The sequence below is a fragment of the Saccopteryx bilineata genome, chromosome 12 (genome assembly GCF_036850765.1).
Source record: "Saccopteryx bilineata isolate mSacBil1 chromosome 12, mSacBil1_pri_phased_curated, whole genome shotgun sequence".
Taxonomy (NCBI): Eukaryota; Metazoa; Chordata; class Mammalia; order Chiroptera; family Emballonuridae; genus Saccopteryx; species Saccopteryx bilineata.
The window spans coordinates 21,923,492-21,950,482 of NC_089501.1; the positions used below are offsets into that span (position 1 = coordinate 21,923,492).

General features: G+C 40.9%; 1 protein-coding gene across 10 annotated transcripts in view; it reads left to right on the forward strand.

Annotated features, from left to right (window-relative positions):
- Window positions 1-26,991, forward strand: part of NCOA7 (nuclear receptor coactivator 7) — a 146,075-nt gene that overhangs the window by 68,963 nt on the left and 50,121 nt on the right. For 7 of the 10 annotated variants that reach the window (XM_066247747.1, XM_066247746.1, XM_066247748.1 and 4 more), the window contains 7 exons: window positions 6,123-6,202; window positions 11,716-11,825; window positions 17,397-17,448; window positions 17,696-17,803; window positions 22,557-22,670; window positions 23,654-23,779; window positions 25,469-25,653. In XM_066247747.1, coding sequence (XP_066103844.1) covers window positions 6,123-6,202; window positions 11,716-11,825; window positions 17,397-17,448; window positions 17,696-17,803; window positions 22,557-22,670; window positions 23,654-23,779; window positions 25,469-25,653 — 775 coding nt within the window. The remainder of the gene's footprint in view (window positions 1-6,122; window positions 6,203-11,715; window positions 11,826-17,396; window positions 17,449-17,695; window positions 17,804-22,556; window positions 22,671-23,653; window positions 23,780-25,468; window positions 25,654-26,991) is intronic. The other 3 variants (XM_066247750.1, XM_066247751.1, XM_066247752.1) reach the window with 2 other exon arrangements.

Genomic DNA, 26,991 nt, shown 5'->3' on the forward strand with positions numbered 1-26,991 from the left:
CTTTGCTGTGAGTGGCTTCTGAGAAACACATGGCCAACTTTCCCCTCTGACAGCAGATACTTTTACAACATTAGCTTCAGGCTTCTGTAAACAGGAGGAGGGTCAGAATTTGAATAGGTATGAAGGGCCTGAGGAGGTCTGAAGCTGGAAGTAAAGATATCATTGTCATTGGAAGATTGTTCCACCTTGGGGGGGGGGGTCATGGGTCCTCTGGTTCCATCTTGGGGAATAGTCATGGATCCTATAGTTTCATTGTGAGGTGGGGTCATGGATCCTGTAGTTGCATCCTGGAGAATGGTCATGGGTTCTCTGGTTCCATCCTGGTGAATGGTCATGGGTTCTCTAGTTCCATCCTAGAGAATGGTCATGGGTTCTCTGGTTCCATCCCGGTGAATGGTCATGGGTTCTCTAGTTCCATCCTGGAGAATGGTCATAGATTCTCTAGTTCCATCCTGGAGAATGGTCATGGGTTCTCTGGTTCCATCCCAGTGAATGGTCATGGATCCTGTAGTTCCATCCCGGTGAATGGTCATGAGTTCTCTAGTTCCATCCTGGAGAATGGTCATGGATTCTCTAGTTCCATCCTGGAGAATGGTCATGGGTTCTCTGGTTCCATCCCAGTGAATGGTCATGGATCCTGTAGTTCCATCCCGGTGAATGGTCATGAGTTCTCTAGTTCCATCCTGGAGAATGGTCATGGATTCTCTAGTTCCATCCCAGTGAATGGTCATGAGTTCTCTAGTTCCATCCTGGAGAATGGTCATGGATTCTCTAGTTCCATCCCAGTGAATGGTCATGAGTTCTCTAGTTCCATCCCAGAGAATGGTTATGGGTTTTCTAGTTCCACTCCAGGGAATGGTCATGGGTTCTCTGGTTCTATCCTGGAGAATGGTCATGGGTTCTCTAGTTCCATCCTGGAGAATGGTCATGGGTTCTCTAGTTCCATCCCAGAGAATGGTCATGGGTTCTCTAGTTCCATCCTAGAGAGTGGTTATGGGTTTTCTAGTTCCACTCCAGGGAATGGTCATGGGTTCTCTGGTTCCATCCTGGAGAATGGTCATGAGTTCTCTAGTTCCATCCCAGAGAATGGTCATGGGTTCTCTAGTTCCATCCCAGAGAATGGTCATGGGTTCTCTAGTTCCATCCTAGAGAGTGGTTATGGGTTTTCTAGTTCCACTCCAGGGAATGGTCATGGGTTCTCTGGTTCCATCCTGGAGAATGGTCATGAGTTCTCTAGTTCCATCCCAGAGAATGGTCATGGGTTCTCTAGTTCCATCCCAGAGAATGGTCATGGGTTCTCTAGTTCCATCCTGGAGAATGGTCATGGGTTCTCTGGTTCCATCCCGGTGAATGGTCATGGGTTCTCTAGTTCCATCCTGGAGAATGGTCATAGATTCTCTAGTTCCATCCTGGAGAATGGTCATGGGTTCTCTGGTTCCATCCCAGTGAATGGTCATGGATCCTGTAGTTCCATCCCGGTGAATGGTCATGAGTTCTCTAGTTCCATCCTGGAGAATGGTCATGGATTCTCTAGTTCCATCCTGGAGAATGGTCATGGGTTCTCTGGTTCCATCCCAGTGAATGGTCATGGATCCTGTAGTTCCATCCCGGTGAATGGTCATGAGTTCTCTAGTTCCATCCTGGAGAATGGTCATGGATTCTCTAGTTCCATCCCAGTGAATGGTCATGAGTTCTCTAGTTCCATCCTGGAGAATGGTCATGGATTCTCTAGTTCCATCCCAGTGAATGGTCATGAGTTCTCTAGTTCCATCCCAGAGAATGGTTATGGGTTTTCTAGTTCCACTCCAGGGAATGGTCATGGGTTCTCTGGTTCTATCCTGGAGAATGGTCATGGGTTCTCTAGTTCCATCCTGGAGAATGGTCATGGGTTCTCTAGTTCCATCCCAGAGAATGGTCATGGGTTCTCTAGTTCCATCCTAGAGAGTGGTTATGGGTTTTCTAGTTCCACTCCAGGGAATGGTCATGGGTTCTCTGGTTCCATCCTGGAGAATGGTCATGAGTTCTCTAGTTCCATCCCAGAGAATGGTCATGGGTTCTCTAGTTCCATCCCAGAGAATGGTCATGGGTTCTCTAGTTCCATCCTAGAGAGTGGTTATGGGTTTTCTAGTTCCACTCCAGGGAATGGTCATGGGTTCTCTGGTTCCATCCTGGAGAATGGTCATGAGTTCTCTAGTTCCATCCCAGAGAATGGTCATGGGTTCTCTAGTTCCATCCCAGAGAATGGTCATGGGTTCTCTAGTTCCATCCTAGAGAATGGTCATGGGTTCTCTAGTTCCATCCTAGAGAATGGTTATGGGTTTTCTAGTTCCATCCCGGTGAATGGTCATGAGTTCTCTAGGTTCTCTAGTTCCATCTCAGAGAATGGTCATGGATTCTCTAGTTCCATCCTAGAGAATGGTTATGGGTTTTCTAGTTCCATCCTAGAGAATGATTATGGGTTTTCTAGTTCCATCCCGGTGAATGGTCATGAGTTCTCTAGGTTCTCTAGTTCCATCCCAGAGAATGGTCATGAGTTCTCTAGTTCCATCCCGGAGAATGGTCATGGGTTCTCTGGTTCCATCCTGGAGAATGATCATGGGTTCTCTAGTTCCATCCCAGTGAATGGTCATGGGTTCTCTAGTTCTGCCCTGGAGAATGGTCATGGGTTCTCTGGTTCCATCCCAGTGAATGGTCATGAGTTCTCTAGTTCCATCCCGGAGAATGGTCATGGGTTCTCTGGTTCCATCCTGGAGAATGGTTATGGGTTTTCTAGTTCCACTCCAGGGAATGGTTATGGGTACTCTAGGTTCTCTAGTTCCATTTTGGGGAATGGTCATGGGTTCCCTAGTTCCATTTTGGGGAATGGTCATGGGTTCTCTAGTTCTACCTAGGGAATTGTCATGGTTCTCTAATTCCATCCTGGAGAATGGTCATAGTTTCTCTAGTTCCATCCTGGGAAATGGTCATGTGTTCTTTAGTTCCATTCTGGGAAATGGTCATGTGTTTTTTAATTCCATTCTGGAGAATGGTCATGGGTCCTCTAGTTCCATCCTGGGTGTGGTCAGGGGTCATCTAATTCCATTCTGGGGGTGGTCATGAGTTCTCTTCTCAAATACAATACCTCCGTCCAGAAGCACAGCAGAGTAGCCCTTTCCTGAGGCTCATAGGTCTCTCCCCAGCTCTTTCCAGTGCTTTGTGGACTATGTACTGCATAACCTGGAAGGTGTATATGACTTCATTTCTTGAGGCATATTGTTGGCTACCTTTAAAATTTACTGCAAAAAATATTTAGGAAGCAATATGAAACCTTACCTGTGCTATAGTGATATGAAGACAATTCAATTGGTCCTTAGAATGTGACAGTTACTCTTTGCATTCTATGTTAAATCACCTATAAAACATAGAGTTTGGCTTGTGGATTCGATTCCCAGTGTGATGTTCTATCAGTAAAAATGTTGCTCACAATCAGACTTGTCAGACTCATTGATTTATCTTGGGAAATTTATTCAGGCATTTATATTGGGTATCATGTTAAGGCACCAGACAGTTAAAGTAGGTACATCCTGGTCCTTACCTTATAAATTTTAAAACTTAGACTCTGGAAGGATTTTATTTTATTTTTTTTTAGTAGCATTACCAAATTTGACATTGTTCCATCCTACCCACCTGTACCAAAAGAAAATAATTTCTGTACTAAATTTAGGTGTACATAGTTCAGTTTATCTTGGAAGGTTCGGCTAGCACCTGTTTTTCTTTTGTAGCTGAGCAAAGAGAGTGCTTGAAGCAGTGCTCCCTGTGAGGCCAGATATAATTGTACACAGCTTATGAAAAGATGAGGGGGAGAAGCTGTCACAGGTGGACAGAGGAAGCTGAGGCTCTGGAAGTAGGAAGCACCTACAAAAAGCTATAAAGAGACTGTTCTGAAAGCAAGACCAACAGTGACAGCTATTTATGGTCAATGAGAAGACAGGAGTGTAGGGCTTAGGAAGTGGAACACTAGTTATCCAGCTTTCTCTCTTTTGCCATGCTGATAGGTACAAAATGATAACTCATCTTGGTTTGCATTTTTCTGATCACATGCAAGTTAGAGCATCTTTTTATAATTAATTATTTTTTATATAACTTATTCACTTAAGTTTTATCCATTGCTATATGTCTCTCTGGTTTTCAGATTCTGGGTTGGTTATATTAAGATGCATTTAATTATAATATTTAGTTTGAGCCTGACCAGGCAGTGGTGCAGTGGATAGAGCGTTGGACTGAGATGTGGAGGACCCAGGTTCGAGACTCCAAGGTTGCCAGCTTGAGCGTGGGCTCATCTGGTGTGAGCAAAGCTCACCAGCTTAGACCCAAGGTCACTGGCTCAAGCAAGGGGTTTCTCGGTCTGCTGTGACCCCCCCCCCCCCCCGGTCAAGGCACATATGAGAAAGCAATCAATGAACAACTAAGGCAGTGATGTCAACCTGGTCCCTACCACCCACTAGTGGCCGTTCCAGCTTTCATGGTGGGCAGTAGCGGAGCAACCAAAGTATAAATAAAAAGATAGATTTAACTATAGTAAGTTGTTTTATAAAGATTTATTCTGCCGAACTTAGTGAAAATTCGACATAAAGTACTTGGTAAGTAATTGTTATACACTTTAACTTGCTGTAACTCTGCTTTATAAATTTTATAAAGTAAAGTTACTTCCCTACTTTATAAATCACCATTACTGTGGAACCGGTGGGTGGTTAGAAAACTTTACTACTGAGATACAAAAGTGGGCTGTAGGTATAAAAAGGTTGACTACCCGTGATCTAAGGTGTCGCAAGGAAAAACTTATGATTGATGCTTCTCATCTCTCTCCATTCCTGTCTGTTCCTATCTGTCCCTCTCTCTGACTCTCTTTGTCTCTGTTAAAATAATAATAATAATAATAATAATAATAATATTTAGGTTGAATCATATGCAGCTGCCAAACTATTAGGTTGACCAGTTTTGAGCTGTAAAAATTGCAAAATCTATGATCCATCTTAATATATTATTGTATATATAGATCTTTCAGAGTTTCAATCTCACTCACATAAATAATATAGCAGTTGCCATATAAATCTGTGACAAATAGCATTTTTCATTTTTCAGATTTTTTCTTAGGATAAATTCCTAAGGGAAGGAATGTCAAAGAATGGACACTTTTATGGTTATTGTCACATGTTGACAAATCACTTTTTTTTAATTTTTTTGTTTGTTTGTTTGTTTGTTTTTGTATTTTTCTGAAGCTGGAAACGGGGAGAGACAGTCAGACTCCCGCATGCGCCCGGCCGGGATCCACCCGGCACGCCCACCAGGGGGCGACGCTCTGCCCCTCCGGGTCGTCGCTCTGTTGCCACCAGAGCCACTCCAGCGCCTGGGGCAGAGGCCAAGGAGCCAATACCAGCGCCCGGGCCATCTTTGCTCCAATGGAGCTTCGGCTGCGGGAGGGGGAGAGAGAGACAGAGAGGAAGGAGAAGGGTAGGGGTGGAGAAGCAGATGGGCGCTTCTCCTGTGTGCCCTGGCCGGGAATCGAACCCGGGACTTCTGCACGCCAGGCTGACGCTCTACCACTGAGCCAACCGGCCAGGGATTTTTTTTAATTTTTTAAAACTCATTTTAGAGAAGGGTGGGGGAGAAAGAGAAGGAAGGGAGGAGCAAGAAGCATCAACTCCCATTTGTGCCTTGACCAGGCAAGCCCAGGGTTTCCAACTGGCAACTCAGCGTTCCCGGTCAATGCTTTATCCACTGTGCCACCACAGGTCAGACCTGACAAATCCCTTTCTAAAAGGGCTGTACTTACTTACATTATACATCATATATGTCACTTATACTGTGTATTTTTACTCTAACTTCCTCATTAGACATTATCATTTAAACTATTACTTTAATAACTATAAAACATCCTCTATTATTTGTACTATTATAGATAAAAATTTATTCAAGTGTTCACTGATGAATAGTATTTTTTAGAAGTATGTATTTTGTGTGACCTTAGTTCATTTTATTTTTATCTTTTTTTATAGTAAATTTGAAAGTGGGTTTTAATATACTGTAGATTACCCTGTCCTCAATTCCTTAAATTACTCATTTACATACATTTTATTCTTCAGATGACAATCAAAACAAAACACATGATAAAAAGGAGAAGAAGATGGTGGTTCAGAAGCCCCATGGCACTGTGGAGTACACTGTGAGTATAAACAGGAAGTGTGAATGTTTGTTACTGCTACTAGGTTTATATCAGGGGTCCCCAAACTTTTTACACAGGGGGTCAGTTCACTGTCTCTCAGACCGTTGGAGGGCCGGACTATAAAAAAAACTATGAACAAATTCCTATGCACACTGCACATATCTTATTTTAAAGTAAAAAAACAAAATGGGAATAAATACAATATTTAAAGTAAAGAACAAGTAAATTTAAGTCAACAAACTGACCAGTATTTCAATGGGAACTATGCTCCTCTCACTGACCACCAATGAAAGAAGTACCCTTCCAGAAGTGCGGCGGGGACCGGATAAATGGCCTCGGGGCCGCATGTGGCCTGTGGGCCATAGTTTGGGGACCCCTGGTTTATATAATGGTTCTCTTGATACCTGCTGTCCCTTCGCTGCATTCCTCTTATACACCCAGTAAACAGGGGAGCTTCTTACGACCTGTTGTGAGTCTTTCTCTTCCCTCCATCTTTTCTCCTTGGGCAATCTCACTCACATAAACCTTTGACTTGAATTACCTGTGATACACCAGTGACAACAAATGTTAGGTCTCCATTTCAGAAATGCTTTCTGAATTCCAGAACTGTAGATTCAGTTGACTTCTCAGCATATCTACTTAGACCTTCAGGCTTGGTCTTTTTTAAAGAAGCAGTGGCTCCATCATCTACACTTTTCTACAAGCCAGAACCTTATTCTCAATGTCTTCCCATTACTCTCCATGTTCTTTCCTCCTTTTCATAATCATCCAGCAAGTCTAAGCCAGGTCTCTCTTTATTTTATTCTCTCATAAAATCGCGTTTCTTTATAAAAAAATTTATCTTCGTTTAACATTATTGATTCAGTAGTGATTATTATTATTATTATTTTTTTTTTTTTTTTTCATTTTTCTGAAGCTGGAAACAGGGAGAGACAGTCAGACAGACTCCCGCATGCGCCCGACCGGGATCCACCCGGCACGCCCACCAGGGGCGGTGCTCTGCCCACCAGGGGGCGATGCTCTGCCCATCCTGGGCGTCGCCATATTGCGACCAGAGCCACTCTAGCGCCTGAGGCAGAGGCCACAGAGCCATGCCCAGCGCCCGGGCTATCTTTGCTCCAATGGAGCCTTGGCTGCGGGAGGGGAAGAGAGAGACAGAGAGGAAAGCGCGGCGGAGGGGTGGAGAAGCAAATGGGCGCTTCTCCTATGTGCCCTGGCCAGGAATCGAACCCAGGTCCTCCGCACGCTAGGCCGACGCTCTACCGCTGAGCCAACCGGCCAGGGCGAGTGATTATTATTTTAATGTCTATCTTGTTACTTAATTCATACATCCATGGATAGACACTAGACCCCTTTTTGGCCACCAGAAAAGTGCTTGTAGGATGCAGACCTTCCGTATTGTTGGGTCGGTAGCTGAATGATACTGTGCGTGTATGTGATCGTTACTGCACCGCCACAAGATGTGGCATATTATGCTCCTTGTTTTCACTGCACCATGAGCCCCTGGAAGCAGAAGCTGTGTCTGTTTATCCTATGTCTGTTAGAAGATGGGCCACTCAGTTATGGATCTGTTTAAATTCATGTTGAAATAGCATTGTGGAGGAGTCTTCTTTCTAAGAAGTAGTTAAGTGCTGTGCCATTGCCTGGTTGTGTTTCCTCATGGGTATTGCTTTGCACTGATCATTTGTGTACATCCCAGGCTCTTTAAGGCAAGCAGCAGGGACCAGTCCTTCCCTGGTAGTTCTTTTGGAGGGGTAAATCTTCTCCCAGCCTCGGCAGACTCACAGGGAAGAGCTCTCGCACAGGCATTTCTTGCTCAGTGCTCTGTAAACATCTTTCTGTGGTTTGCAGGGCTAGTCCTTTCCAGAAAGGATTTGGGGTGATTATATGTGTCACGTTACCACTTTTTTTTTTTTTGTATCTTTCTGAAGCTGGAAACGGGGAGGCAGTCAAGACAGACTCCCGCATGCGCCTGACCGGGATCCACCCGGCATGCCCACCAGGGGGTGATGCTCTGCCCATCCGGGGCGTCGCGACCAGAGCCACTCTAGCGCCTGGGGCAGAGGCCAAGGAGCCATCCCCAGCGCCCAGGCCATCTTTTGCTCGAATGGAGCCTTGGCTGCGGGAGGGGAAGAGAGAGACAGAGAGGAAGGAGACGGGGAGGGGTGGAGAAGCAGATGAGCACCTCTCCTGTGTGCCCTGGCTGGGAATCGAACCTGGGACTTCCACATGCCAGGCCGACGCTCTACCACTGAGCCAACCGGCCAGGGCCACCACTTTTATTACAATATGATATTGATCCCCTAACACCTAGCACAGGGCCTTCCTTCATACTAAGTACTCCAGAAGTGTTGGAGTATTTGTCGTCAGTACAGTAGTCTAAAGCCACCTGTGCATCCACAAGCCCTCCAAAGAAAGGGGAAGTGTTGTTTGCCAGGAGCTATTTCCCATGGCATATACTGAACAGTGTGCAGAGAGAGTGAAATGAGCCCCCAGGTTAATTCAGCATGTGGTCAGATTAGTAATGCAGAAACACCTACCTGTTTTATTTATGTTCTGGAAATTGGTTTTACTTGGCAAGTGATTTTGTGTACTTTATTGGAAATAAGTGATTCATGTATGCACTTCCTTCTGGAATATGCCCACACCTTTCCTTTCCCCCTTCCCCTTCCCCTCTTTTTCCCCCCAGGAGCATTTTCCTTGCCTCTCTCTTTCTCCTCAGCTCTAAGGGAACCCCCAAGACTTGCAACCAGGGAGCAGTGGGCAGTGGCAGCTCCTCCTGGCTAACCCCCTGAATCTGTTTTCAAGCTTGGCTTTTCTCTGACTCTCTTCCTGTAACACCAAGAAATTCTTCCTGTAACACCAAGAAAAAAAATAAGTGATTCATAACTTTGTGTTTAGAGAACCATGCTAGCTCTTACCAGATTGCTTAGATTACTCCTGAGCTGTAGATATTTCAGCATTCTGATAAGTTTCAGACATGGTATCAGAACCCCTCCCAGGGTCTGTGAATTGGTTTTCTATGTCTTATCCTTATGTCATAACTCCAGATTGATAAAGTCTCTCCTTCCCTTCACTCCCAATGCGCAGTATCTTCTACAAGTTTTTTTTTCATAAAAATATAAAATTTATGGATCACTTCCCGTGAAATATGTGCTGTCAAGCAGAAATTATGATTATCTCTGTTTGATGGATAAAGAAACTGAGACCCAGAGAGATTAAGCAAATGACCCAAGACTAGTATGGCTCTAGTCTGTTGTCTTCTCAATTTGTGTCTTGTACTGAGTCTAAATCCTGAAAATCCCTGGATTTGAATATACAGGGGTGGGCAAAGGTAGGTTTACAGCAGGGGTCCCCAAACTTTTTACACAGGGGGCCAGTTCACTGTCCCTGAGACCATTGGAGGGCCAGACTATAAAAAAAACTATGAACACATCCCTATGCACACTGCACAGATCTTATTTTAAAGTAAAAAAAACAAAACGGGAACAAATACAATATTTAAAATAAAGAACAAGTAAATTTAAATCAACCAACTGACCAGTATTTCAATGGGAACTATGCTCCTCTCACTGACCACTAATGAAAGAGGTGCCCCTTCCGGAAGTGCAGGGGGGCTGGATAAATGGCCTCAGGGGGCCTCATGTGGCCCACGGGCCGTAGTTTGGGGACCCCTGGTTTACAGTTTACAGTTGTAATACAAATAAACAATGCAATAATTAATAATAATATAAGAATAAACTGTTTCATGTACTTACAACTTCAAACCTACTTTTGCCTGCCCTGCGTTATGTAAGTATCTAATATTGGAAAAATATATATATTGGAACATCTTTTTATTTTCATTTTTAGTAGAGTTGATTTTTCTCAGGGTAGAGGTTAGAGCATCTATTGATAGGTTTTCAGTGATTTTTTTTTTTTTTTTTGCCAGCTCCTGGTCTTAGCTTCTCAACCTAAGTTCAGAGGCAACATATGAACTTGAAACCCAGTAAACTTAGGGTAACTATTAAAGACAATAAAATGTGACACCAAGGATACAGAAATGATTGAAGTAACAGATGAGATAGGAAACTTAGTTTAGCAATAGTTAGTATATATGTATTTTGTTTTTTAACAGTTTTATTTACATACCATAAAATTCTCCCCAATTTATATGTCTAATTCAATGATTTTTAGTTAATTTACCAACCTATTCAACCATCACCGTAACCCAGTTTTAGAACACTTCACCACGCAAATAAGATCCCTTGGAACATTTGTAGTCGCTCCCAATTGCCACTCACAGCTCCAGGTAATCATTGATGTACTTAGTCTCTGAAGATTGACCTTTTCTGGACATTTCATATAAATGGAGATTGACAATATCTGGCCCCTGGCATCTATCTGGCTACTTTCATGAATAATGTTGAGGTTTTGAAATTTTTATAATGCCCATATTTTAGTGATTTTAATATTTAAAATGTTTTCATTTCAAAATTTCCAGTTTAATAGCATAAATCTAATGAAAAATTACTTTTCTTAAACTTAAAAATTCCACTGTACTGCCTCTTAGAGAAAGGTAACTAACATGCATTAGAGAGAAACAAGTGCATGGGGGTTTTGTGCAGGGAAGACCTTCAGTTTCTCAGTTCCCAAACAACAGCTGTGAATCAGGAGAGGCCCAGCCCAGAGCAGGCCACAGTGTGGCACTTCCTGAAAATCACTTTCCTTAGCTCTAAAATATGCTTGGGCCAGATCACTAGCAAATCTCTCAGGCTCCATTTTTGTCACCCACACAGTAACACCCCTGCTCCCATCAGTGACAGCATAGGGAGGCAGGATGCAATTGCACTTATAAGAATAGTCCCCACACGGTGAAAATCTCTACTTCTTTTTTTTTCTTTTTTTTAAGATTTATAATTTTATTTTATTTTACTTTTTTTGTTTGGTTGTTTTTTATTTCTTTTAATAAATCAGGGTACATATGTTCAGAGAAAACATCTCTAAGTTATTTTGCCATTTGCTTATGCTGCATTCCCATCACCCAAAGTGCAGTTGTCTTCCGTCACCTTCTGTTTTTCTTTCTGTCCCTCCCCTCCCCCAACCCCCTCCCTCTCCACCCCTCCATAACCACACTCTTGTCCATGTCTCTGAGTCTCATTTTTATGTCCCACCTATGTATGGAACCATATAGTTCTTAGTTTTTTCTGATTTACTTATTTCACTCAGTATAATGTTATCAAGGTCCATTCATGTTGTTGTAAATGAACAGATGTCGTCATTTCTTATGGCTGAGTAGTATTCCATAGTAACATGTACCAAAGCTTTTTAATCCACTCATCCACTGACGGACACTTGGGCTGTTTCCAGATCTTTGCTATTGTGAACAATGCTGCCATAAACATGGGGGTGCATTTCTGCTTTTGAAACAGTGCTATGGTGTTCTTGGGGTATATTTCTAAAAGTGGGATAGCTGGGTCACAAGGCAGTTATATTTTTAATTATTTGAGGAATTTCCATACTGTTTTCCACAGTGGCTGCACCAGTCTGCATTCCCACCAGCAGTGCAGGAGGGTCCCCTTTTCTTCACATCCTCGCCAGCACTTATTCTGTGTTGTTTTGATGATGAGCGCCATTCTGACAGGTGTGAGGTGATATCTCATTGTGGTTTTAATTTGCATTTCTCTAATGATTAGTGATGTTGAGCATTTTTTCATATGCCTATTGGCCATCTGTATGTCTTCTATGGAAAAGTGTCTATTTCTTTCGCCCATTTTTTGATTGGATTGTTTGTCTTCCTGGTGTTGAGTTTTACAAGTTCTTTATAAATTTTGGTTATTAACCCCTTATCAGACGTATTGTCAAATATGTTCTCCCATTGTGTAGTTTGTCTTTTTATTTTGTTCTTATTGTCTTTAGCTTCGCAAAAGCTTTTTAGTTTGATGTAGTCCCATTTGTTTATCCTGTCTTTTATTTCACTTCCCCATAGAAATAAATCAGCAAATATATTGCTGCGAGAGATGTCAGAGTATTTACTGCCTATGTTTTCTTCTAAGATGCTTATGGTTTTATGGCTTACATTTAAGTCTTTTATTTATTTTGAGTTTATTTTTGTGAATGGTGTAAGTTGGTAGTCTAGTTTCATTATTTTGCAGGTAGCTGTCCAATTTTTCCAACACCATTTGTTGAAGAGGCTGTCTTTACTCCATTGTATGCTCTTACCTCCTTTGTCAAATATCAGTTGTCCATAAAGGTGTGGGTTTATTTCTGGGTTCTCTGTTCTGTTCCATTGATCTATATGCCTGTTCTTATGCCAGTACCAGGCTGTTTTGAGTTCAGTGGCCTTGTAGTATAACTTGATATCCAGAAGCTGATACCTCCCACTTTATTCTTCCTTTACAGGATTGCTGAGGCTATTCACGTTCTCTTTTGGTTCCATATAAATTTTTGGAATATGTGTTCCATATCTTTGAAGTATGTCGTTGGTATTTTAATTGGCATGGCATTGAATTTATAAATTGCTTTGGGTAATATAGACATTTTAATGATGTTTACTCTTCCTAACCATGAGCACGGTATATGCTTCCACTTAATTTGTATCTTCCTTGATTTCTTTAATGAATGTTTTATAATTTTTTGAGTACAAGTCTTTAAACTCCCTGGTTAAATTTATTCCTAGGTACTTTACTTTCTTGGTTGCAGTGGTGAAGGGGATTGCTTCCTTAATTTCTCTTTCTGACACTTCATTGTTAGTGTATAAAAATGCCTCTAATTTCTGCGTATTAATTTTATATCCTGCCACCTTGCTGAATTCATTTAACAAGTCTAGTAGTTTTTTGACTGAGACTCTAGGGTTTTCTGTATACAAAATCATATCATCTGCAAATAATGATAGTTTTACGTCTTCTTTTCCAATTTGGATGCCTTTTATTTCTTTTTCTTGTCTGATTGCTGTGGCTAGGACTTCCAGAACTATGTTGAATAAGAGTGGTGAAAGGGGGCCTAGTTCCTGATCTTAAGGGGATTGCTATTAATTTTTTCCCATTGAGTATGATGTTGGCTGTGGGTTTGTCATAGATGGCCTTTATTATGTTGAGGTATGTTCCCTGTATTCCCACTTTGCTGAGAGTTTTTGTCATAAATGGGTGCTGGATTTTATCAAATGCTTTTTCTGCATCTATTGAAATTATCATGTGGTTTTTCTCCTTCCTTTTGTTTATATGATGAATCACATTGATTGATTTGCAAATATTGTACCAGCCTTGCCTCCCAAGAATAAATCCCACTTGATCATGATGTATGATTTTTTTCATATATTGCTAGATCCAGTTTGCTAATATTTTGTTGAGGATTTTAGCATCTAAATTCATCAGGGATATTGGCCTATAATTTTCTTTCTTTGTGTTGTCTTTGCCTAGTTTTGGAATCAGAATTATGCTCACCTTATAAAAGGAGCTTGGAAGTCTTCCTTCCTCTTGAATTTTTTGAAATAGCTTGAGAAGGATAGGAGTTAGTTCTTCTTTGAATATTTGGTAGAATTCACTTGTGAAGCCATCAGGCCCAGGACTTTTCTTTTTTGGGAGTTTTTTGATAACTGTTTCGATCTCATTTGTTGTAATCGGTCTGTTTAGGTTTTCTGATTCTTCCAGATTAATTTTTGGAAGATTATATGTTTCGCCTGACCAGGTGATGGTGCAGTGGATAGAGAGTCAAACTGGGATGCAGAGGACCCAGGTTCGAGACCCCAGGTCGCCAGCTTGAGCACAGGTTCATCTGGTTTGAGCAAAAGCCCACCAGCTTGAACCCAAGGTCGCTGGCTCCAGCAAGGGGTTACTCGGTCGGCTGAAGGCCCATGGTCAAGGCATATATGAGAAAGCAATCAATGAACAAGGTGTTGTAACGCGCAACGAAAAACTAATGATTGATGCTTCTCGTCTCTCTCTGTTCCTGTCTGTCCCTGTCTATCCCTCTCTCTGACTCACTCTCTGTCTCTGTAAAAAGTAAATAAATAAATAAATAAATAAAGATTATATGTTTCGAGGAATTTATCCATTTTATCTAGGTTGTCTAGTTTTTTGGCATACAGTTCTTCATATTATTTTCTTACAATATTTTGTATTTCTGTTGTGTCAGTTGTTATTTCTCCATTCTCATTTCTAATTTTACTTATTTGAGTCCTCTCTCTTTTTTTCTTGGTGAGTCTGGTTAAAGGTTCATCGATCTTGTTTACCTTTTCAAAGAACCAGCTCCTGGTTTCATTGATCCTCTGTATTGTTTCTTTTGCCTCTATATCATTTATTTCCACTCTGATCTTTATCATTTCCTTCTTTCTACTACCTCTGGGCTTTACTTGCTGTTCTTTTTCTAGTTATTTTTGTTGCAGGATTAAGTTGTTTATTTGAACTTTTTCTAGCTTCTTAAGGAATGCCTGTAATGCTATGAACTTCCCTCTCAGAACTGCTTTTGCTATGTCCCATAAATTTTGAGTTGATGTATGTTCATTATCATTCATTTCTAGGAATTTTTAAATTTCTTCTTTGATCTCATTGTAAACCCATTCATTATTTGATAACATGCTATTTAGTTTCCATGTGTTTGAGTATTTTTCAGTTTTTCTGTTGTGGTTGATTTCTAGTTTCATGCCATTGTGACCAGAGAAAGTGCTTGATATGATTTCAGTCTTCTTAAATTTGTTGAGACCGCTTTTGTGCCCTAACATGTGGTCTGTCCTAGAGGATGTACCATGAGCACTTGAAAAGAATGTATATGCTGCTGCTTTGGGGTGAAAGGTTCTGAAGATACCTATTAAATCGAGTTCATCTAGTGTGTCCTTTAAGTCTGCTGTTTCTTTGTTAATTTTCTTTCTTGAGGACCTATCTAGTGATGTTAATGGGTATTAAAATCCCCTACTATTATAGTATTGCTGTTTATCTCGCCCTTTAAATCTATCAAAGTCTGTTTTATATATTTAGGTGCTCCTATATTAGGTTCGTAGATATTTATAACGGTTATATCTTCCTATTGGATTGCTCTCTTTATTATTATGTAATGACCTTCTTTATCTTTTACTATAGCCTTTGTTTTAAAGTCCATTTTGTCTGATATAAGTATTGCTACCCCAGCTTTTTTTTCATTTCCATTTGCGTGAAATAATTTTTTCCGTCCTTTTATCTTCAGTCTGTGTGCATCTTTTGTTTTAAGGTGTGTCTCTTGTAGACAGCATATGTAAGGGTCCTGTTTTCTTATCCACACAGCTACCCTATGTGTTTTGATCAGATCATTTAATCCATTTACATTTAAGGTTATTATTGATATGTAGTTGTTTATTGCCATTTTATTCTTTAAAACTGTATTCCTCTTTTGCTATATTCTTTTTCCCCTTCGATCTGTTTACAACAGGCCCCTTAGCATTTCTTGCAGCATTGGTTTGGTTGTAGTGAATTCCTTGTGGGTTTTTTTTTTTTGTCTGGAAAGCTTTTTATTTCTCCTTCAATTTTAAAGGATAGCCTTGCTGGATAAAGTAGTCTTGGTTGTAGGCTCTTGTTCTGCATTACTTTGAATATTTCTTGCCATACCCTTCTGGCCTCAAATGTTTCTGTTGAGAAGTCGGAAGTCATCCTTGTGGGGGCTCCTTTGTAGGTGATAGCCTTTTATTCTCTAGCAGCTGTTAATATTTTCTCTTTATCACTTAGCTTTGGGATTTTAATTATGACGTGTCTTGGTATAGATTTCCTTGGGTTTCTCTTTAATGGAGTTCTCTGTGCTTTTTGAACTTGTGAGACGTTTTCCTGCCCTGATTTAGGGAAGTTTTCAGCTATGATATGTTTGAACAAAGTCTCTATCCCTTGTTCTTTCTCTTCTTCTTCAGGAACCCCTATGATGCAGATGTTATTTCTCTTCATGTTGTCACAGAACTCTAAAAGTTTCCTCAGACTTTTTGAGTCTCTTTTCTTTTTTCTGCTCTGCTTCTGTGCCTTCATTTATATTGTCCTCTAACTCGCTGATTCTATTCTCAGCTTCGTCCATCCTGATTTTAATTCCTTCCATTGTGTTCTTTATTTCTGATATTGTATTTGTCATTTCTGATTGATTCTTTTTAATTATTTCAATGTCCTTTTTTATATTTGCTATATCTTTATTTAGATGTTCGTAATGACCATGTATTGTTGTTCTAAGATCTTTGAGCATCCTAACAATTGTTATTTTAAACTCTGCATCCAGTAATTTGGTTATATCTGACTCATTCAGGTCCTTTTGTGGGGATTTATCTTGATTCATTTGTGTTGCATTTTTCTGCCTTCCCATTTTGTCTGTGTAAAAGAAGGTTTTGGCCACTGGAGTCCACTGGTTGTGGCCTCTGTGTTCCCTAGGTGTGGTCTGTCTGCAGGCCCACCACCCCCTCTGCTGGGGTTTTCAGTGATTTTAAAGATATGTATTTATATTCTAACTTGTGCTAGAAGTGCTTTAAAGTAATTTTAGTGTAAAAGGTAACTATGAACTTGTTTATTCTGAGATAGTTCATCTAGTTGGTTGGTTTTTTGTACTGAGGGCAGTGGTGTGTTTAATTCTTTTCTCAGGTCACAGTCTCCTGCATCCATTTCAAATCTCCACCTCATTCAAGGTTTATCTGGTTGAGACAATTCTGCTTATAGAACAGCCACCAGTTTTGACCTAGGGCTGTAGATGGAAACATCTAGGTGACATTCATTAATATGAACTCCCACTAACAAGTGGCCCTGGACAGGAAGTCTGTTCTGGGCTATCGACCTGACCAGAGGCAGCAACTTCTTTTGGGGAGGAGTTTTTTTACTGTGAAGTGTCACATCTTCTTTCTGTCCTCTTTATTTCTGTTCTCCCCCTCTTAGAAAAGAAACCTATATACCTACAACATATATCACAAATTTTATAGATTTACAGAATAACACTAATTTGGCTAACCATGGGAAGTTGTCATTTTTAATGATAACGAACAATTATTGGTAACTAACCTATATTTATTTCAGCTTTGACTGTATTCGTTCAGCAAATATTTAAATACCTTTTGTGTGTCAGGCACTGTAGGGGCAAATGACTATTAACAGACCGCCATCCAGTAGCTAATAGTCCAGTGAAGACTTAGGCAAGTAGACAGAAAAATGCAAAGAGAGAAAGTAAACAGTCCCATTTCCCCCATGGGGGATACTGTGTGTATATTTTATTTTTTTTCTTCTTACAGTTTTGTGTTATACCTCATGGACCTCTGCTCCATACACCAAAGTTGTGCCAAAGTAAGTTTAGAATCTATTAGTGAACAGTGAAATTGAAGATAAAGGAAACCCAGAAATGAATAACATTTAAAAAAAATTTTCCTTAAGAATTTAGAATGTATTCATTCTTTTTCATAATACATTCAGATGTATGTACTACTTTTTAAACCATTTTTATCATAAATAGATTAATATTGTCTATCAAAAGGATTTTTGTTTTGTCTTGTTTTGCTTTATGTATTGACTCTTGTTTGTTTAATTATTCTAGGCTGGAAGCCAGGACACCCTAAACTCTATAGCACTGAAATTTAACATCACTCCTAATAAGTTAGTGGAACTGAATAAACTTTTCACACATACTATTGTTCCAGGCCAGGTAATGCTCTTCTTGTTGTATATTACTTTAGAAGTTTTACTTTTATCTTTTATTGCCATTTTTACTGCATCACTATTAGTGTGGCAGATTATCATCAGTGATAATGTGTATTGGTTTAGTCTTTCCTTTCCTTTAGATCCAAGAACTCTGGAGGCATCTAGTGCTGATGAACTGTTTAGAGGTGAATGCTTTGCAAATGACTAACACTGTTTATTTAACTATTATTTATGTTGTAGATATTTTCTAGGTTACCAAAAAAAGTAAAATTAATGTGACTTCTTTCCCGGTACAATATCACACAACTATTCTTAGAATGTTTGATTTAGCATTGCAAGTTTTAGTTTAGTCCACTCCTGGAGTACATTATGGCTATTGTTTTATTTTAAATTAGGCATATTTTTTTGTCATTTTTTTTTATTGGATACCATTTTGACAAAAATCATCAATTCAGCCAAAGTCAGAGACATTCAGCGGGACCATCAAGAAGAGGCTACAGAAATTTTTTTCAGGGTTGCAGTACTCTCTTTGTTAATCTGAATGAAGTTGAAAAACTGTACACTATTTTCTAAATGATAAGATATTCTCATATTTCTTTTTGAAAACTACAAAAAGACATTTGGTGTAAATGACCCAGTCATTAGAGGATCCCAGCTGAGGCTGAGTTTTCAGTCCCATCCATAGTGCTGCCCAGTTGCTATGAGCACATTCCAGTTTCGTTGCTAAGTTACTAGACTACCTTCCTCTATCCCTATGTTATAATGGCATTTAATTCTTTCCAGAGAGATACTGCCGCTTTAAAGTATAATTTCATTCAGGCAATAGTGATATTGTTCTTTGTATTTTTTTCAAGGGAAGGCAACAGACCATAGTTGGCCAATTTGTACCATTGTGCTTTTGGTATTTATGTCTTAGTCAAATGGAAAAATTAGGGTACTGCCAGTTCCAGGTACTTGAAGGGAAATAAACGTTAAAACTTTTTTAAGTTAATAAATTTTCATCTCTAGGATAGTTAATGTGATATTGTTGCATAATGTGTGCATTATTATGATTTATAAGAATGACCAAAATAGCCTGACCAGGTGGTGGCTCAGTGGATAGAGCATCAACCTGGGACACTGAAGACCCAGGTTCAAAACTCTAAGTTTGCAGGCTTGAGTGCAGGTTCATCTGGCTTTAAGCATGGACTCACCACCTGCTTTACTGTGGGATCATAGACATGACCCCATGGTCACTGGCTTGAACAAGGGGTCAGTGGCTTACCTGGAGTCCCCGGTCAAGGCACATATGAGAAAGCAATCAATAAACAACTAAGGAGCCGCAACACTACGAGTTGATGCTTCTCATCTCTCTCCCTTCCTGTCTGTCTGTTGCTGTCTCTCTCTCTTCGCTAAAAAAAATAAAATAAAGAAGGATGATCAAATATATTTATATTTATCATATACATAGGTGTGTGGAAAAGTAGGTTTACAGTTATGGCTACCCAAAGAGTTGATTCTTGTATTTTTATTTATTATTATTTTATTTATTATTATTAACCTCCTTTTGTCCAACCCTGTATTTGGTCTTCCACAATTTCTGGCTCACAGCTACTGAGCCCTGGGAATTTTCTAAGTGTTGAGAGTGATAAAGATGACTTTTGAAAAAGCACCCAGAGTGGCAGCTGGTTGCTAGGAGACAAACATGTTATCAGAGGTTTGAAACTTCCTCCCCATCCCATTACCCACCTCCAGGGAGCGGAGAAGTGCTGGAGATTGAATCAGTCACCAGTGAACTAGTCAATCATGAATGACTAATTTAAGAAGCATTCATAAAAACCCAAGACAATGGAGTGAGAGAGCTTCCAGGTTGGTGAGCCTGTGGAAGTTCGGGGAGCATGGTGAGCCTGGAGTGGGCATGGAGGCTCCTCCCTTTCCCTGTGTAGTCGTTCCTCACCATATCGTGGGTCACTTTTTGCAGTCTCACTGTATCGCGGATTTTTTGCTATATCGCAGGATTTTGAGGTATATAGGTACTTTTATATATTATTTTAATTTTTGTGGTAAAATAAGCAAACTAAGTGTGGGAAAGGTTAATGAGCATGTGGGGAGGATTTATAAAGCCTTAAAATATATATAAATAATAAAATAAATATAAGGTTGCTGCTTCATGGATTTTCGCCTATCACGGGGGTTCTGGAACCTGCGATAGATGAGTTCCAGAACTCTGCATCTCTTCTATGTGGCTGTTCCCAAGCTGTATCCTAGTAAGTAACATGTTTCTCTGAGTTCTGTGAGCCATTCTAGCAAATTAATCAAACCCAAGGAGGGGGTTGTGGGAACCTCTGATTTATACCTAGCTGTTCAGAAGTATAGGTGACAACCTGGACTTCTAATTGGCATTCTGAGTTGTAGGGGTGCATCCATCGGAACTTCCAGTCCATAGCTGGGTGGTTACAAGCACAGGTTTGGAACTGATCTCTGGAGTGTGTGTATATGTGGAGGGTTCGGTCTTGTAGGACTGGATCCTTAGCCTGTGGCATCTGATTCTATTTTCTGAGTAGATAGTGTCAGGATTGAGTTGAATTCTTAGATACCCTAGTGGTGTCCAAAAATTGTTGGCATGAGGGAGCCCTGGCCTCCACGTTGTAATTGGGTCCAGGAACCCTTTTTCTTGTGTAACTGACCCATAGCAGAGACCCCAGGCGCATGCACTTACTAGTTTAAGGCTGAATACTGTAGTCACTAGACCGTAGTAAAAAATTTAGGATCATTCATTATTCTTTTACTATGTCCATAAACAGAATAGCTTTATGGTACATGATTAAGGTCCAGTAGGCAACAAGAGGCATAGGGGCTGTTTAAAAATGCCTACTGTAATGGTAAAAACACCAGAAATAGGTGCTCCAAAGGTTCTTTTTTCAGCCTTGGAATAGCTATTTGACTTGGGCAAGTCACTTTCTTTCCTGATCTCTGAGATTAGGGGCCGGGCTGCACTGTTGTAGCTGTCCTCCGTCCTTTGCTGTGCTGTCCAGCTCTCATCTAACAGAACACTTCCATGCTGGTGGTTGTCCCAGGACCTGGCTGGGACTCAGCATTTGGCCAGCAAAGTTAAGGAATTGAGAAGAGTAAAATTAATTGAAGGGCTTTTAGAAACTGTACATAATATTTTGCCTTCAAAGATTTTTAAGCCTGACCAGGCGGTTGCACAGTGGATAGAGCATCTGACTGGGATGTGGAGGACTCAGGTTCGAAACCCCGAGGTCTCCAGCTTGAGCGCGGGCTCATCTGGTTTGAGCAAAGCTCACCAGCTTGGACCCAAGGTCACTGGCTTGAGCAAGGGGTTACTCGGTCTGCTGAAGGCCCACGGTCAAGGCACATATGAGAAAGCAATCAATGAACAACTAAAGTGCTGCAATGAAGAATTGATGCTTCTCATCTCTCTCCCTTCCTGTCTGTCTATCTGTCCCTCTCTCTGTCTCTGTCACCAAAAAAAAAAAAAGATTTTTTTAGTGTCTGTCTTGGAGTTTGGAGGAGTAGGCAACCGTCTCATCTCAATAGATCTGACTAGCCTAATCAAAACTGATTTTAGCTACTCTGGTTTCAGAAAATTTGAGGCTCACCCGTGTACAGACTGAGTTGACGTTCACCTGGAGGTAGGAGAGAGAACTGGTGTGGCTGGGTGGGGATCGGCCACGTGTCAGAGGTGATTTTATGAAGAAGTTACCTGAGAGCTTATTGAACTAAAATTGTACTCTAGACATCCTGATGCTTCAGCAGTTTTATGGCTTACCTGTCCAGGAGTGTGTAGTGATTCTGGAGCATAGGTTTGCCGTGGTAATTAGTCCTTATCTTATTTTTCCTGATGTTGACTTTCCCACCTTTATCTTAATGTATTTTTGGTTGTTGCCTTTTCTTTTTTTTCTGGATTGAAGTGAGGTTTAAATAACCGAAGTTAAAGTGGAGATATGACTGGAGGTGTGGGAAAGAATGAATAACAATATTGAACGGTTCTGTTAATAGCTCTGAATTGCGTTCTCTAGTATCAGAGGTCATCATTTTAAGATTGTATTTGATATATGCCAAAAGACTGCCTGTGTCATTAAGAGTGTTGAATGATAGGGTTGTAATAAGAATCCAGGAACCAGAACATTTTGCAGAAGGAGACTGTTTTGTACAACCTTTGGGGATTTTTATTTTTGTTTTTAGATAACTGGACAGGAATGGAAGAGAAGGTATTGAGATTACTAATGTTACATTGTGTAGTTTTTATCGTATAAGCACCTTACTAACCACATTCTCACTGAGGGCCTGCTTGGAGTTAGCAATCCTGGTATTGTTTCATTTCTTTCTGACACGGGTATTATGTTAAGAAGTATGCATGCTTTTCTCTCCTCTATTTCCTGGCAACATCAGTACCCTTCCCTGCAGGCTCTTTCATCCCTGCCCAAGTGCTATGTCCTGTACTGCTCAGAGTTTCATTGGGCTCACCCGCTTCACATGGTCAGTACAACATACCCACTTTGTCCCCACTTTTGTGAGCCTCTGCGGAGTTTCCAGCCATGTTCGGTACCCTCTGCACTGCACACGTTCATATTGCTGCATATTGTTTCACAGATCAGTGTAGAAGACCTCATGTTGCTGATGAATTCTGTGAAAGTGAGCTGCCTTTTAGTCATGTACCTAACACGAGACCATGCAGAGAGTAACTTCTTCGAACGTTGCCTAGGTTCTACCTGATTCCTGCTCCTCACCTCGCTTTTCTTTCCCATTCGCAGGTTCTCTTTGTGCCAGATGCCAACTTTCCTTCTAGTACCTTAAAGTTATCGTCACCCAGTCCCGGTGCTACTGTCTCTCCCTCCTCATCAGATGCAGAATATGATAAACTGCCTGTATGTATGTCATTCATACCCTGGAGTCGTATTTATATATGGAGTCATAAATATAAAATATATTTTGTTACAGAATTCTACATGTTCTTTTTCACAAGATTTCAACCTTAACTTCTCCCCAGATGAGCAGGGTTAAGTGTAATTTGTCCTTGGTTGAGAGAATGCATGTTATCCAGAAGAAACCTGTTCACATTTAAGGTCTCAAAGGCAGAAACACATGCCTTGTTTACATAAAAGTATGAAGGTAACTCTCACCGAGACTATTGTTTATTTGTCCTACTGTTACTCCTTTTTCTTTTTTTCATTTTTCTGAAGCTGGAAACAGGGAGAGACAGTCAGACAGACTCCCGCATGCGCCCGACCGGGATCCACCCGGCACGCCCACCAGGGGCGATGCTCTGCCCACCAGGGGGCGATGCTCTGCCCATCCTGGGCGTCGCCATGTTGCGACCAGAGCCACTCTAGCGCCTGAGGCAGAGGCCACAGAGCCATCCCCAGCGCCCGGGCCATCCTTGCTCCAATGGAGCCTTGGCTGCGGGAGGGGAAGGGAGAGACAGAGAGGAAAGCGCGGCGGAGGGGTGGAGAAGCAAATGAGCGCTTCTCCTGTGTGCCCTGGCCGGGAATCGAACCCGGGTCCTCCGCACGCCAGGCCGACGCTCTACCGCTGAGCCAACCGGCCAGGGCCGTTACTCCTTTTTCTAAAAGAATTGAACCAGAGTCACCCCTGAATTCTTTCATTTAGGTTATTTTCAAAAGACATTTGATGAGCCATTTTTATGGGTTCATACTTTTTAAATGTTTGCATTTTGATTTAGATACTTATTGTTATATATGTGATATTTTTGAATGAAGAAAGTCATTTGCCTTATTTATGTTAAAGTTAAGTAAACAGGTTATTTACCAGGAACTTATGTGGCCTGCTTTATGTAAATAATCTGTTTTGAAAAATTGCTTCTGATTTTGGAAATTTTTGCTTTCTAAAGGATGCTGACTTAGCAAGAAAGGCTATCAAACCCATTGAAAGAGTCTTGTCATCTACTTCTGAAGACGACGAACCGGGCGTGGTAAAATTTTTAAAAATGAATTGTCGCTACTTCACCGATGGAAAGGTAAATGGCAGCATAATTTGTTTTTATTTCCCTCTTGGAGCCAATGGAAAATGAAACTAGGTGTCAAATTACTGAAGGCAGGTGACACTAAATTATCATACCCAAAGGTTTAGCATAAGAGTTCACAAGTGTTCATTAATTTTCCCCAGTTGAATGCTTGGCATTTTGCTTATTGAAGGAAAGGAGATCATTGAGTGGAAATATGCTTCTTTGTGACCCTGGATTTATCATTTCATCTTTCAGATCTTGGCCTATAAATTGTTAGGGAGACAGTGTAGGATATGTTTAACAGCAAATGCTAGAGTCAGACTTGCTGAATTTAAATTCCAACTCAGCTACCCATTAGCTCTGAGACTATGGGCAAGGTATTTAACTTTCCCAAGCTTCCATTTTCTCATCTATATAACAGGAACAGTAATAAAATTTAACTAGTAGGGTATTGTAATTAAAAGGCAAAATTCATATAAGGAGCTTAGCACCTAACCTGGAAGATGATGGGTTCTCAACCCTTTTGCTACTGGAGATGCTGGTATTAAAATGTGTAGTGTGATGTGTTGAGTTTTTTGGTTGTTGATGTTTTTCACAAAGAACAAATCCAACTTTTATTGAACCTCTGAAGAGGGGGGTATGTTGATATAAGTGAATTCCTGTTCTCATAGTAGAGACTTTGAGACAGCCTCCAAGTGATAAGAAAATGCATTATTGGTATGGACTTAATGACTTTTCTCTTTTTTTAATTGTATGTATAAAATTAAATTTAATGGGGTGACATTGATAATAAGAGTACATAGGTTTCCGGTAAATATTTCTATAGCATTTGAACTGTTGAATGTGTTGTGTGCCCATCAGCCAAAGTTAAATCATTTTCGATCACCATATATTTGATCCTCTTTAGTTCCTTCCCCTCCTCCCGCTGGTAATCATTTCACTTTTATGGATCAAGGACAAGTAATGCCAGAGGTGCAAAATTTTGCAAAGGTTATCACTGAAGCCATTAAGAGTACAAAGTTAAGTATTTACAGAAAGCGAGCAATCTGTCTTCTGCTGTCTCTGGCAGACACTGTCCTTGTGGCTATCAAGATCTATAATGTAAACTGACCGAACTTTAGATTTTTAAGTTCCCATCAGACTGCTAGATTTTGCTTTTAATTTCCAAAATTCAGCTACGTTTAGTACTGTAAAAATTTTATATTTCTATTTTTGTCATATTGTCCTGGATGTACGCTTTCTAAACATTTTAGAGGGAACTAGTAGGACTGTTCTTTGGCACCACAACTCCGGGACAGCTGCCCCCTTAGCTCAGTGCCGTACATTTGTCCGACACATGGCGAGTACGTGCTGAATGAAGTACAAAGCTCCCGTTCTCATTCCGGAAAGTGCCTGGGACAGCCTCTCTAGTTTTACAGGCGGGCATTGGGGAATGTGAGACCTGTTTGTGTAACCCAAGTCCCCACTGCTGTTAAGCTATTGTAGCAGCTGTCTTGATTGTCACGTGTCCAGCCTGTTTTCTCTGCCTCACCACACAGTCCCCAGCACTGCATTTCTGCAGCCCTTGAAAAGGGGATGTGGTTGTCACTTAAGGTACTGTGGTTCCCAAGGACAATGGAAGGACAGCATGAGTTCATTAGAGCGCCTGTGGTGGCTGCATTTCTGCCTGTAGTGATTCTGTCCTGTCCGTTTCTCCTACAGGGTGTGGTCGGGGGCGTCATGATTGTCACTCCTAACAACATCATGTTTGACCCTCACAAGTCCGACCCCGTGGTCATTGAAAATGGGTGTGAGGAGTATGGCCTCATTTGTCCCATGGAAGAGGTGGTTTCCATTGCCCTTTACAACGACATTTCCCACATGAAGATCAAAGATGCTTTGCCATCGTAAGAGACATTTCTTGTTTATCAGAAAAAAGTGTGTGGGGGGGTGTCTTAGGAAAATTAAATCCAATTAAACAGTGAGAGTATTGGCAGGATCAAGAGACTTTGGAGGTGAATTTGGAGGAGGAAGATTTGTACACTAAATTTAAGAAAGTAGAAAAAGGAGAGGGAATGGAAATGATAAAGTCAGTGGTAGGGAAGAGTTGAGTGTATAGCAATGAAAGAAGACAATCACACGAGCCAGTATGTAGAAATGGTATTTGTTTTGCTTCTTTTCCTGAAAAGCAGTGCATCGTCCTAATGAATTTATGAACAAAGAAATGATGTTTCTCTGAAAGAATTGTAGTGTTTTCCTCCCAGTTTAATTGTCAGGCAGAGTTACGTTCTTTATTCAGATTCTGGGATAGGCAGTCTTCCCAACTCATGTTTTCCCTCAGTCCTGCGTAGGGCTGGACAGCAGGCACTGCCCCTGCAGCCAGACTGGTTCCCTCACGTGGTATGAGAACAGGGCATAATACTGGTTTGCTTTGTCTCTGAAATGTCGACGGATATTATTTTAGTTTTGATTATTTTTGCCTTATAAAACGGAGGGTTTTTTGTTTGCTTGTTTTTAAAAAAAGAATGAAGCTTCCCCATGAAGCAAGGGAAAGAGGGTTAAGAAAGCTCAGGTTAATTCACTTGGGATAATCTGATTCTTACTGTCATTTTGTCAATGTGTTTGTTTCTGTATCTATAGTAGCAATAAAAATCTTTAGAAATCCTTAGTGATAGGAAGGTAGGGAGGCGAAGAGGTGGGTTCTTTCTGTGCAAAGGGAAGTTGGTCCTTGGGACTTATGGAAAGAAGGGAAGGTAACTAGGGTATTAATGCAGACACAAAATTCTTAGGGGTTTTTGCTAATAGGTTCCCCTGGACTCTTCCAGTCCTCAGTATCTGATCCACTCAGCCCTTTCCCAACTCCAAGCCACTGAAGCTATCACCAAACATGGGTATGGAGGTAGTTTCTAAATTCTGCTGCCCGTGTCCAAGTAAGAGGTCTGGGAGACAGTCCTGCATCATGCATAGGCCCAGAGCCACATTTCAGGGGTTTCTCTGGCTCTGCCACTTCCGGCATCATGACTGGCATGAGTTACTCAACCTCAAGCCTCGGTGTTCTCATTGTAAAATGGAATTAATAGTGTTATTCAGCTTATATGGGGCTATTGTAAGAACTAAGTGCATTGAGCCTGACTAGGCAGTGGTGCAGTGGATAGAACATCAGACCAGGACACGGAGGACCCAGGTTCAAAACCCCGAGGTCTCCAGCTTGAGCGTGGGCTCATCTGGTTTGAGCAAGGCTCACC